We start from the raw sequence: 13,736 nt of genomic DNA on the forward strand, positions 1-13,736 counted from the left end.
AACCTAATTACCTCCAAAGACCCCATCTCCAAACACCATCAACATGAGGGTAAAGACTTAAACATAAAAATTTGGAAGGGCTACAATTCAGCCAATACTGAATGGTTTAGGATCCAGTCCTGCTTTAATGAAGTGGTCCAAAGAGACCTCTATTATCTATCCCTGTCATTCCTGAGGTTCCATTGTTCATTTAAAAAATTGAATGAAATCCCAGAAATCAACATTTCCAATTGAAGGGGCTTTAAAGCCCAAGGGCAGGAGCAAAATAACCTTCTAATTTCTGAGATGAATGAACAAAGTAATTTTTGTGAGTGGTATCTTCTATTTCTACAGCAGCCATAAATCATACCTTTGGGAGGTGAACCATTTTACTTTTAAATGTGCATTTTGCAGAGAGCACAGTCATTTCTTATTATGCTCCTTTTGTACAATTTTGTTGCATTCATCACTAGTCAGAGTCCTGTTGATTCTACAGCAGGAAAACTATTTGTTATATTTACAGTCCAAGTGTCTACTGATTAGCTCAGACATTTTTGCATTAGCTGATCAGGATGGTAGTACAGTCTTAAAAGACTTATGGCTTTCTCCATTTACTCATGGTCCATATTTCATTATTTTCCAGACTGGGACTCCTTTTGTCCAGTGCATTCTTTTAGGAATCTTCCACAGTGTGACATGTTTATCCATTTGAAAAGTTTATGTCCATCTGTAAATGATTCAAGCCCAGATGGAGAATTCTGCCACCTGATTTGCAGAAAGTTGTTGCTGCCTAAAGATTTGCTGGGCACGTCCCATTGATAGATAGTACAAATATATACTGTTAATATAATGGTCAAGCCCCAGAGTATTACCATAGCTCCCAACTATCGAATGATATACAAAAATATATGACTTGGGGACAGCTGAAAATGTTTCCACACTTTGAGCTCTGCTTCCATTAGACTGGTTCACAATATTAGATTGAATCCCAAGGTGCTACTGATAATCATCAGCTGTTTTTCCTGGCCAGTCTCTTTGTTTAAATATGTTCTTTCATTATCCATGTGCTTTTGAAAAAAATAGAAGAATGTTTTTAATTGTATAATCTGTATTCTGCCAGATACTCCTTCTCCCTAGGAAGGTATATAGAAACTTACTTTACTATTTTTATTTATCCTGCCAGTGTAGTATATTGATGAGAGAACTGAGGCCCAATAGTGTTAAAATAAGATATGAAATATTGATTAAGTCTTTTTAAAAATTCCCTTTTTGCTCCTGAGTATAGCAGATTTCAGCAGAAACTGCTGCCACAGTTGTGCTATCCAATAAACCTTCATTGTTGGAAGGGTTTGGATCCCCTTTGGGCTTTGATAAATGATTATTATGCTTTTGAAATTTTCACTTGGAATGTCCTGGGCCTTGTTTGCATTGGATCGTAGAAGAAATGGATTAGAAACAGTAGAAACAAAGGCCCCAAAGGAACCATTCTGTGAAGAGGCGGCAGCCACAGAGGTGGAGGAAACTGGACTCCTCATCCTTGTTCCCTGACACTGGTTTCCCTTCCACATTGTACAGCCCCCGTTGTAGGCTAGGGACTTCCCTTTGGGTTTAGGCCAAGTAAGTACGCTGATTCTTAGGGCTATGTTGCAAGGTAAGATAATACTTCAGTATACACCAAACCTGAATGGCTTCAGATAGACTTGTCAAGATGCTTGGCTAGGTAAGGAAAGCCAGTGGGACAGTGAGCAGAAAGTATGGGAGTTGTACATAAGGAGAGCCTGGAGAGCCTGGATTGGGGTCAGAGACATCCCCATGGCAAATCTCTCTCAGCCAAAGACCACGCACCAGCAAGTCGAGAAGTCTACTGTCCTCTTAGAGCTCAGAGGAGCTTGGAACAAAGAGGAATCTGGTGAAATGTGCAAGAGAACTTATTACACAGGGCATACACCGCAACAGAGAAGTATCACATCTAAAGCAGGCCAAGATTTAAAAAAACCCTGATATAGGGAAAGTGCTATTATTTTGCCCATCAAAGTATAAGCTTCTTGAGTTCAGAATCCAAGTCACTGAGCTAATGGTGCTCAATAATTAGAGCATCCTGTGTGTGTGCGTATGTTTAGTCACTCAGTCATGAGAGCATTCTGTAAATAGATAAATTCAATGTAAGTCAGCTTTCTTTTGAAAAGTAACCATTTCTGTTTCCTCAGTTCCTCCTCCGAAATTATCCCAAAGGGACTTGTCACTCACTAGAAAGTTCCAGCTTGCCAGGCATTAGGAGAAAAACGCTTCGCAGTATGTTTCCAGAAATGAGAAGGTGAGGGAACATGCTCAGAAGCAAGGGGGCAGGTGAATGAAGATATTGGGATTGGCAAAAAAATAATAATAATAATAATAAGGCTAGCTGACAGACGACATATACTTGTGGCCATGTGATGGCCTTTATCATTGAGGAACAGGGGTAAACATTGAGGGGCATGGTAGCTTATATTTTATTGGTAATAAAGTAAATGAAAAATCATATTTTAAATGATATGCCTTCAAGCATGTGCTACATCAAGGTGTTGACAGCATCATTTTTCCAAGAGATGAGCAAGTAAATTTTAGCAGTTTCCAAGTGGTAAGTATCTTGATTACCAAGGAGCAGTGGGATGCGAAGTTGGCTGGTGAAAACAAATGATTGATAGCTTCCTTTTAACACTTGCCTTTTTTTTTTCCCCCTACATGGCTCATTATTCTGCTGCATTAATTTAAGCTTTCCTATTGTACTGAATTAGGGGCTAACATTCTCTTATCATCCCTATGGGAATCTTGATTGTTTATTTGTAGGTGACAATAATTGTTTTTATCGATCCCCAATTGTGGAAGGTATAAAAAGTGCCATGGCTGATAGCCAGCTGGTACATAGTGCTATGTGCATGACTGACAAATTACAAGACAATATTTGGCCCAAGAGGTGACCCTTTTGGAATTTTTTAAGGCATCTGATAGTTATCACTAGGTATCTCCAAGCTAAGATGCATAAACAATTTCACATATATCAGCTCAAGTCTTTTTGTCGCTGATTCTATTGAACCTTCAAAAGGTCAACTGGGGTGTAAAATTTATACTTCCTCCTTTCTAGTATACCCACACAGCAGGAGAGTTTAGAAATGGTGCAGCTACAAGAATTCCCAGATGCAGTGCCATCCAGGCCAACGAATTCCCTTAGGAACCCAGATCATCAGGGCATTTATTTGGAGTGAAGTGAAAGTTGCTCAGTTGTGTCCGACTCTTTGCAACCCCATGGACTATATAGTCCATGAGATTCTCTGGGCCAAAATACTGGAGTGGGTAGCCTTTCCCTTCTCCAGGGGATCTTCCCAACCCAGGAATTGAACCCAGGTCTCCCTCATTGCAGGCGGATTCTTTACCAACTGAGTCACAAGGGAAGCCCCTTTATTTATTTGGAAGAATTCCTCTATTAATCCAGCAGTTGCCATTCTTCCACTGAAAGTATCATTATATGGATATTAGCTGGAAGTATTGAGAAGAAACCACTTTGCTAGCCCAGGCAAGTATTATGGGTAGGAAACCTCATATGATTTTACATCCCAAATATGTCAGAGGCACCAGGGGGAAAAAAATGCAACTCTTTAATTAAATGATGGTTGTAGGACAGGGCACTTGGGCAGTATGAACCTCCTAGTCTGAATCAAATGCAACACAGCTTGCTCGAAGAGCTTTTGAGCTAATTATTATGCTGTCTCTCCAGAAACAATATAAATCAGTTGAAGCTTAAAAGCCATCGATATCAGAAATGGGGTAAAACTTTCCTTATTAGATGGAGAGATGGAAAGATCTTTGACCAGAGGCCAAACCCTGAAATTTTTGACCCTCTTTTCCTGTGGTAAAGAGAAGACAAACACATAGAGAAATCACTTTGACAACTGTACCCTATTTATCCTTTGAGGGTTCTGCTAGGAAAGCCTGGCTGTTGGACTGTCAGAAACAACTATGTGGGTTGGACCAGAAAGAGCCAGAGGAGCTTATTTTGCCGAGTAGGGGTCCATATGTCTCATGAGCGATCCTCCCTTTGTCTCGGGGCTCTGATGCTATCTTGGTCCTTGACAGCAATTATGTGGAGGGAACAGTTCCTAGAAAAACACCGACTTGTTTTTAATTTTGTTTAAAAAGAAAACCGACTTGACTTAATTCAGATTTTTTTTCTCACTCGAATTAATCTTCATCCTCAATGGTAATGGTAGTGTATTTGGTTTTAGATAGCCATTCCAGCACCTTCTATGAGCAGTTGTATGAAAGAGAAAAATATGGAGCTTCTCTCTCCAAAAGTTGAGGGAAGGTAGCCACCACCACTGCCAGATAAAACTGTACACCCTTTCTGTATATACCTCAGGCACTCCAAGGCATTCCCATGTTGCAAATGTGCATTTATTGTGACCTGACCAATTGTGTTATATGCTTGTTAATTACACACCCTGCATGCATGGAGCATGGAACTGCCACATGGCTAAAGATGAAAACAGATCGACTATTGTGGATAATGGTGACAGAATCATTTGATTTTAAAGTGAGAGTAAACCTTAGATAAGCCTTAGTTAAACTATCTCATTCTAGGGAAAAGGAAACTAAGATGCCCCAAAGAAGCTGAGTTGTCCAAAGCTTCACATTCCAGTCATATCACAGCTGGAATGGGAAACCAGATACCTTCACTCAGTTCTTTACTGTGCTTGGTATTAACTCTGAAACACACAGGTTCTGCTTTGTTACCCCATATTGTGATTAATTGCTTTAACATGTGTGGCTTCCCCCACTAGACTGTGTGCTCTTTAAGAAAATGTTTGATACTCATCACCGACTTTTAGTATAGTCAGTAGCACATAATAGGATCCCAATGAATGTTTGTTAAAAAAGGTGAATAAGTGGGTAAATATGTGAGACCTGTCTTTTCTCATCATGTGCAAATAAACACTGTAATTTTTTATGATCATTACTAATGCTTGGTCAGCCTAGTAATGAAGAATGGATAGGGAGGATTGGAAGGTAGAAAAGTAGAAGGAAAAGGCAAGAAGAGGGGAAAGAATACAATTCAACAGGAAGAATAACTGAAAAAAACTCAGTATGTAGATAAAATTTCTAGATTTGATTTAGGAGCTTTTGGTCAAGACTCTTGTCTATTCTGGTCTCTCCCAATTTTCAAATGACTTTTTCAGCAGATGGTGCTTTAAGCACTTTCGTTATTGCTGCTTCTCCTCAGACACCAGAATTGCAGGATTGACTGCAGGTTGCATTGTATTATAGGCGAAGTTGCTCTCTTCTATCTTCCCCTCCCTGTGGTATGTCTTCCCACCCATTTGGCACTTGTTCCTAACCCATGCTGTTGCAACTGTTCCTGTCACAGAGGAAAGTGCATGTAACTCAATGTGGTACTGTTTCTGGAATGTTTTCCATTTAGAAGACACACCAGGAGATACAAAGAAAGTCATTTTACATATTGGCATTTCAGACTCGGTGACAAATAGGCAGAGGGGGTGGATATAGATGCGCTGGGTTTGTTTCTCTTTGCAAATCAACCAAAGTTGATGAAAATAAAGACTAAAAATCCAGTTATCAACCCTCGCTGTGAGTTCCTTGCTCCTGAAATGCTTCCCTGTTGAGATTTGATACTAAGTGGTGCCTGTTTATAAAAGAATAAAAGGATTCAGGGTCCTAACTGTAGCACTATAGTGCTAACTATAGTCCTGGAAAACTGCAGCAAGGATGTTGGACAGCAGTGGGAAACACTACCGGCGGGAATGCCGTACCAATGGTGATGTGGAGGAGGAGAGATGACAGTGCGCCAGTTCACCAAGACATCTAGGTGGAAGATTGGAAATTTAGTCTTTTTTAGAAAGTGGTGCTACACAGTTGGCAAACAACCTGGGGTGACCCAGATGCCCCTATGGGGAACGTTTTAAGGAGATGGGCAGTCATCTGTTTTGGATGGATTGGGTTGTCTTGGCCAAAGACGAATATGGAGATCCAGCTTTTCACCCAACATTCCCTTGAACCATTTGCAACTTGACAGACTCCTCAAATCAGCACTGATCTAATTTCTCTACACCTTCAGTTATTCTACTTCCCATCTCTTCCTTAAACATACGAGCACATATCCTATCTGTGTTATTGAGCACTTCCTGGAACACTTTTCCATCATATGGTCTGTTGAGCAAGTGGCATCTGTTGCTCATCATCAGGAGTAGAAGTCCAAACACTTCTGCCCACTGTGTCTTGGTATTGGAGTTACCAAAGAAAACACAACACAGTCAAGCGGTGCTTGGAACAGTGCTCTCCTTACATAGAGAAAAGAGACAGAGCAAGGTCGGCCGTAAGAGTGGACATCAGTGCACAGTCAGCAGGTCCCTCCCAGCAGCTGACACAGGACTGCTGGCCTGCGTGCAACCCTCTTGTACCACAGAACAAAGAACCCCATCCCCTTTTTGCAGGGAACAGTTATAGCAGTGAGGTTGGCCAGGTGCTATATGTCACATAAGCAGAGCAAAGGAGTACACGCTGAGTGTGGAACAGAAGAGGCTCCTCTCACACAAGGTGGTAAGTCCAGCACAGGCTGTGAAAACTCCTGGGTAAGGAAGTGTTCCAGGCCCAAGGCCTATTCTTGTGTGATCAAGAGGGGGTTGAAAGACTGCCCCCATGAGGCTGCCTCCCAGTAGGCCCATGTGGTTTCTTCCCATTCACCTCTCCTGCCCTCTCTTTTCCCCATATCTTTGTGTCTATTATCAAAAAGGCCTTCCCTGATTGACCTTTATAACATAGCCATCTTCAGATACAATCCTCTAAGCTCTGTGAAGACAAAAAGCCTTGTTTTGATACTTACTGTGTTTATACATCTGTGTCATCTACAGCAGTGATGGGCACATAGTAGGTGCTCAGTTAAAACATGTTCAGGAGATTGGTAACACAGGTCTTATAAAGGAAAAATCTTGTCTCATGATGCCAGGAAAACAGTGAAGGAAAACTTTTCAAATGCTTTCACAGACCAAGTCATTCACTTATACTGCATCCAATTTTCACTTAGAAGCCCAGCAAGCCTCCAAGAAAGTGATATGTCCAGGTAAGTAAGATAACACCATTCAGCTCCCATCAGGACTCCAAGCAACTTGAGAAAACCTGTCCTCTGATATACGGCACTAATTTGTGTCTTACGGAAAGTCAAATAAATTATTTTTCACCTGAAGGGAGCAGGATTATTTGACTCCAGATATTTGCCATATGGCTTCTCTTCCATACAACATAGCTTCTAGGCTTAAGGTAGTGAGAGCGAAAGCATGCCTATAAACTATTCAGAGATAATTCAAAATAAGTGTGTATCTTTGACAGATCGTCAAGTTTCCTTATGTTTTTTCTTGATAACAAGTGCTATGTTTTTGATAAAAGGTTGCTCATTTCTCATCACACTTTGCTGTTGCTCTGTGTATGTCTTCTGTGTTGTTTTGTTTGTTGTTTGTTTGTTTTCATTCCCCCCACAGAGTCCAGTCTGGCTCTTATCTCAGCACGGGGTGGTTCACCTTCATTCTGGCCATGGATGCCTGTTACGGCATTCACGTCTACGGGATGATAAATGACACCTACTGCAAGTAAGATCAAGGGAAATTATTTTTATGCATCTCCAATTCTGATATCTTGTCAAAATATCATAATTCATTCTAATACCATAAATCTGAGAAACAGGTAAAGCAAAAATTTTTTCCTGGCATTCTTTGCTGACATGACATTTTATTGTCAGTGCATCAAGTTGTGACTTTTAGGGATGATAAAAAGGAAAATATTTACCGCAGTCTAATGTCAAATGTCAGAAGGAACATTTTTCCCTTCGTCTGTGGCATGTCAGGGACTTGTGGCTTGAAAATACAGAACAGGTTCAATGGTTATTTAATTTGCAGAACAGGTTTGTTGTTTCTGCTGCTCTAATGGCTGATGAATGGCTATCTACTCAATGGTTATATTTGATCTTGAAGGACGAAATGTCCTGAAGCCTCTGAGAAGCTGATACCTTAACAAGAATTCCTGGAAATTATATTTCACTGCTAAGTGAGTAATCTGTCAGATCCTTATTTAAAATGCGTGTGTTTATCCACAGTATATCCCTGCTGGTAGGATAGTTTCTAATTAGATAATAAAACAAACCTTCCATGCTTCATCAAGGTAATGAAATAGATTTCCCTACCAACAATTGGCACAGTATCATTCAGAGAGTCTTTTAATCGTATTGTCAAATGGTACCTAAGCCACAGTCTTCATAATCAAATATTTCTACTTTAACTATAAGCATAATGGAGCACAGATGAACCAAATATCTTATTCTGAAAATCATTAAGCTTCCTCAAGCTCTGCTTAAGCAATCAGGTTATCCAAAGTTTGTTTCCATTATACACCATTTCCTCCCTCAAAGAATGGCTCTATGTTTGCATATAATTGGTGTGATGCATAAATTTTATTTGATTTATTAAAGCACTAAGGACCTAGTGTGTCTTTCTAAAAGCTTTTGTGTATAATAGCTTTTAACTGAGTTCATGGACAAGAATAAGGCATGGGTTTGCAAGTAATGCATTTACTGGGCACATAATGGATTCTAATAAATGAGTGCTTCATTTTTCATCTCTGTCTTTCTCTTCTTTTCTTTTTTTCTTTTCTAGGACAGAAGGGTATAGAAAAGTCCCCTACCATTACTATGAACAAGGAAGAGATGAATGTGATGAATATTTTCTTCATGAACATGCCCCATATGGGGGGCATAGGTTTATCACTGAAAAGAAAGTGTTTGCTAAATGGGCCAAGAAACACAGGATAATATTTACACACCCAAACTGGACAGTGTCTTGATGATGGCTTTTCTGACCTTGCCACACCGCCTGACATGATCATGATGCTGAGATTGTGATGCTAACAATGCTGATACTGATGACGGCGATGATAAAGACAACGATGATCAAGTTTCTGTACATTCTCAGATATGGATGGTGATTCTACCTGTAATTTGAACTTGGGATTTTGTGGAGGCTGGTTGTGCTCATTACGTTCTTTCTGAAGGTTCAACATTACATATTGCACTTTATAATTTAACTGGAATTGAAATGAAGGCCAGTAAAATGACAACAGTGACCTAAGAAATTGGAAGATTATCCTTCAAGATAGCTGCCCAGGATTCTTGGATGGTGAATAACTTCCAAAATCCCTGGGATCTGACCTCATGGGGCAAGGTTACTGACTCTAGTCTCTTGAGCCTGAGCAGCTCCACCATCTTGAAGAATGGTTGATTGTCAAACACTGACCCAAGAAATGCTCTCTGGGTAAACTTGCCACAGTGACAGCTTGGCTTTGGGGCAGGGAAGAAATCTCTTTCTGACTTCCCCTCTTCCTACAGTACCTCCAACAGATAAAGCCTCAGGCCATTTCCTTATTAACGAGGAAGATACCATGGATACCCTACCCATCAGGATTACTTGACTATCTCAAACACTTCATTCAGAATGGGCCAACTAGCAAATCTTGATGAATTTCTACTCTTATCACCATTCTTACTACCCCCCCCCCCCAAATATAACTAAACACATTACTAGAATGACCTGTATTAATGTTTGGTTATTTTTGGTCAAGTCCTAAATATTTCAGAAAGCTATTTAACATATAATATACCAACACTGTAATAACATATACTGTGAAAACATTCTTAAAACATAACCAAAAGGGTTTACTAACTCTACTACAACATCCGACAACACAAAATTTGATGCTTTTTAAAATCAAGAAACAGGGAAAGCAAAGCATATTTTTACATCAATTTGTATCCTACCATACTTCATAATATATATTTGTATATTCAAATTTCTATTTTATAGGCCCAAGATGTATCTCTCCACACATTACATTATTGCCAAGTGCCAACTGTTAGACATGGAGAGGAAATGATTTCTTGTGTTTAATTTGACTGGAGCTTTTGCCTTCTTGGGGGTTTATTTTCCCCAGAGTGTATCAATTGCTATACCACAATAACACAATAATAACGACCTTGATGTCCAAAGTGCTTTGTCATGTAGAGTCTTTCACGTATGCTGTCTCATGTGACTCCCGTGACCACCCCATTGGGCTATTGCCTACACATTCTGACATATTAGCAGACGATCTATAATTTGTTAATTGCTCTATTATATTCCAGGTTGCTCCCCTTGCTAATATTTGTATAGAATAGCATTTGTGTAGACTAGCAACCAATTGATTTCAGTGCCAAATAAATGTATTATATCAAGATTATGCAGAAAGTATCCCAAGGATGGTCTTGGCCATAGACTAGGAACCCTGTGAACAAAGGGTATTTTTGATATTTTTCCCATGACTCCATTTAGTTGGGGAAAAGATGAGGTAAAGGGACAACAGGAAGGAATAGAAGTCAAGAAGTATAGTTTCTTGTCTCCATCTTAAGATTACATTGTTCTCCAGACACTTGTTGCTTGTCAAATATTAGAGGGTTGAATTACTGAGAGAGGAGCTCAGAGACCAAAGACATCCTTTCCAGTATTCAGAGGACAAAGCTGGGCTCAACTCACAGCCTGTTCCAGAGGCTGCAAGTGATGATACTCTTCACCTCAGGAGCTCTCTGTAGGTCTCCACCAGTGCTAAGTCCCACCATTAGCTGTCCTTAAAATGGCTCCTCTTGTGCAAAATCCTTTTTCCTGTTCTCTTCTGCCATTTCAATACCTCAGTACTCACATCAGCAAAAATGACCAAGTGCCACTTTCATTGTCGAAATTGTTATTGTTGTTTTTCTTTTGCTGTTTCCTCATGTGATTTTCAGTTGTATATATGTTAGTTTTTGCAAGCTAATGATGGATAGAAATGCCCACTCAAAGAAAAATAAACAGATGAAAATGTCACGGTGGTAATACAGACTGTTTTTCCTCCCTGTTGTGATATAGAAGTTCCACATTTAAATAAAAAGGAAACCTTGGTTATCAGCGTGTTTCAAGGAATGACATAATGTAATTGATTTAGTTTTCTGGTAAATGGAAGGCCAACCCTATTTGTTTTACTGAGAAACTTCAAAAAACATCCGTGTTCTCCTGCCTCACTGTGGTGCTCTGTTAATGGAGACTTCTGCAAAGCCCTGTATCCCTCACTCTGTGATGGTAGATATGTGTAGAATAGGCAGTGTTTCCTTTGGAGGGGTAAGAGGGGGCCTGCCCTTCCCTTTTTTTTCCCTTAAACCCCAGTTTTACACTTTTTGTTGTTGTCTCTTATCTCCTTTTTCCTCTAGGGTTGGGAAACAAAAATCAGATTATTCTCATTGTGTAGGCCTAATTGAATGACTTCCAGTGCCATCATCATTTTGATAGAATTATGTGACTTATTTTTCTTTGCGGTCTTAACATTCTCTGCTTCCATCTCCTGTTCTTCTTCTTTTTAAAATTATTTTATTATTCCTATTGTTATTTTATTTATTTCTACTTTTTGGCTATGCCCCATGACATGTGGGATCTTAGTTCCCCAACCAGTGATCAGACTTGCATGCCTCGCATTGGAAGCATAGAGTCTTAAATGCTGGGCTACCAGGAAAGTCCCGTCTACCTTCAGCTTTCTACTGCTAGTGGAAATACAAAGTCTAATTTGTCCTATGTTGAGAAATTTTCCACCTAAGGTTTACTGATAGAGAAGCGAATGCTAAAGGAGCAAAATTCAAGGAGAGAACTTTTTGTGCGAATTTCTGGTCCACATCACAGGTTCTAGTTAACTAAAAAGGGGTTTTTCCCAGCATCTTAACATTGAAAAATTTGACTAAACTCATTTATTAATGATATGTATGTATCTCAGAAGTTAGTTAATATTTGTAAAAAGTAAAAATATTTCCATATCATCCAAGGCTCTAGGCAAATGGATTCTGGAAAATGGCCATGATTTTCTGAAATGAACATAAAAATGTGCAAACTAAAAATAATAAAGTAAATGTTATTTTTAATTCTGCAGAATCCTTGATGAAAAGCAAGAAAATTTTAAAAGAGTTTTTAAAATTAATGTTTGAATCCTTTCTAAGTTAGTCTAATGATTAGTATTTACTTATATTTTTATGGTAGTAATGTTAGAAACCTTTTAAAATATATGATTTTACATTGTTATCAAATTTATCAAAGAAAAAACAATTTGGAAGGATGTTTTGTATATATGCACAGAGTCTCTGTGTATATATGTGTATTTATGTGTGTTTGTGTGTATACAAAGGTATACATGCAAACCTGTATTTCTCACTGATGTGTATGAATTACAGAAAATCTAGTTTAGACTTGATCTGAAATTTGTTGGGTTACAATTTGAATCTTGAAGAAAAAAGAAGATCCAGATTAAGTGTACTGATTGCTAAGAGTATGTAAAACACAATCAGCAGCTGGCCAAAAGAATAAAACTAGAGAAGCTGCTACATCCAGAACTGAGGACACAATTATATGCCACGGCAGTCACAAATCAGACCTGGAAGTACAGCAATCTGTATCACAGGCTCTGCCGATTGCAGCTCAGCTAAAGTCACATTGAAAAACATCGCATCAAGCTCCATTCACACTGACGTGAATGAACACTGGTCCCCTTATTCAAATAAGCCTGTCTTTACCATAAGCAAACTCTGATTTGCATGATTTTTATTATATGGCTAGAGAACTGTGACCATTGTGAAAAAGAGAAAATTGTATAAGGAGATTGCTCCTTGAAGATTTGGAATGAATCAGCTCACGTGGGAACAAGAGTCTGAACTGGGGACCTCACTGACCTTTCCAGAAGTATAAAGCCACTAGAAGAGAATCACTCATTACTTCCTTAGAAAACAAAAACAAAAAACACTAAAGTACTTCACCTGGTGGTGTTAATTGGACATTAATTATAAGCTCAGTTTAATTTCAATAAGCAAGAAAATATAATCAGATGATTCATTTAAAAAAAAAAAAGTAGTGTTTAATATGGCATGTCAAATGCAAAGAACAAACTCTGTTACCCAGTGTCAGTTGTTTACATGTCTTAGCACAATAAATAATTTATAGTCCCAGGGCCAAGAGAGGAAAATGCTTTTTCCTTGACTGCAGTTTTAAAAGGCAAGACCTCATCATTTTCATAGTATACATAGATCCTGTGACTGAAGGAGCCTGTGCCAGCCTTTGTACATTGTCTGGACTTGTAAAACTGCAACAGACTTTAGAGACCAAACCATCCAACTCCTGCATCTTGGATTTGAGGAAATTGACTGGTGGAGGTGAAACGACTTGCCAGTGGCTATAAACCAGACTAATAGCAGCAGACTTAATCTCATGTCTCTTTCTTTAGTACTTTCTCCATTATGTTGAATTTGTTTTAGCAGAGAATAGTAGCTGGAAAATGCATACTGACTTATTGGAAGACTATTCCTGGAAGCCACAGGCTCCAATTAGTGTTGATTCTACTCATGATCAAAATAATTCTTCCACTGAACTATAGAAATATTTGTATAACTGAAGTAATAGCTCAGTAATTGTTAATACTCTGTTATTTATATGGGCTTCCCTGGAGGCTCAGATGGTAAAGAATCTGCTGCAATACAGGAGCCAGGTTTGATCCTTGGTCAGAAGATCCTCTGGAGAAGGGAATGGCTATCCATTCCAGTATTCTTGCCTGGAAAATCCCATGAACAGAGAAGCCTGGTCCATGTGGTCACAAGGAGTTGGACACAACTGAGCAACTAACACTTTCTA

The 13,736-nt window shown here is 39.1% G+C and overlaps 1 protein-coding gene across 3 annotated transcripts in view; it reads left to right on the forward strand.

The window, feature by feature from the left end:
- Window positions 1-10,904, forward strand: part of ST6GALNAC3 (ST6 N-acetylgalactosaminide alpha-2,6-sialyltransferase 3) — a 639,342-nt gene extending 628,438 nt beyond the window's left edge. For all 3 annotated transcript variants that reach the window (XM_069594935.1, XM_069594926.1, XM_069594974.1), the window contains 2 exons: window positions 7,503-7,610; window positions 8,670-10,904. In XM_069594935.1, coding sequence (XP_069451036.1) covers window positions 7,503-7,598 — 96 coding nt within the window. In that variant the 3' untranslated portion in view covers window positions 7,599-7,610; window positions 8,670-10,904. The remainder of the gene's footprint in view (window positions 1-7,502; window positions 7,611-8,669) is intronic.
- Window positions 10,905-13,736: the final 2,832 nt, after the last annotated feature.

This window comes from Ovis canadensis, chromosome 1 (genome assembly GCF_042477335.2).
Source record: "Ovis canadensis isolate MfBH-ARS-UI-01 breed Bighorn chromosome 1, ARS-UI_OviCan_v2, whole genome shotgun sequence".
Lineage (NCBI taxonomy): Eukaryota > Metazoa > Chordata > Mammalia > Artiodactyla > Bovidae > Ovis > Ovis canadensis.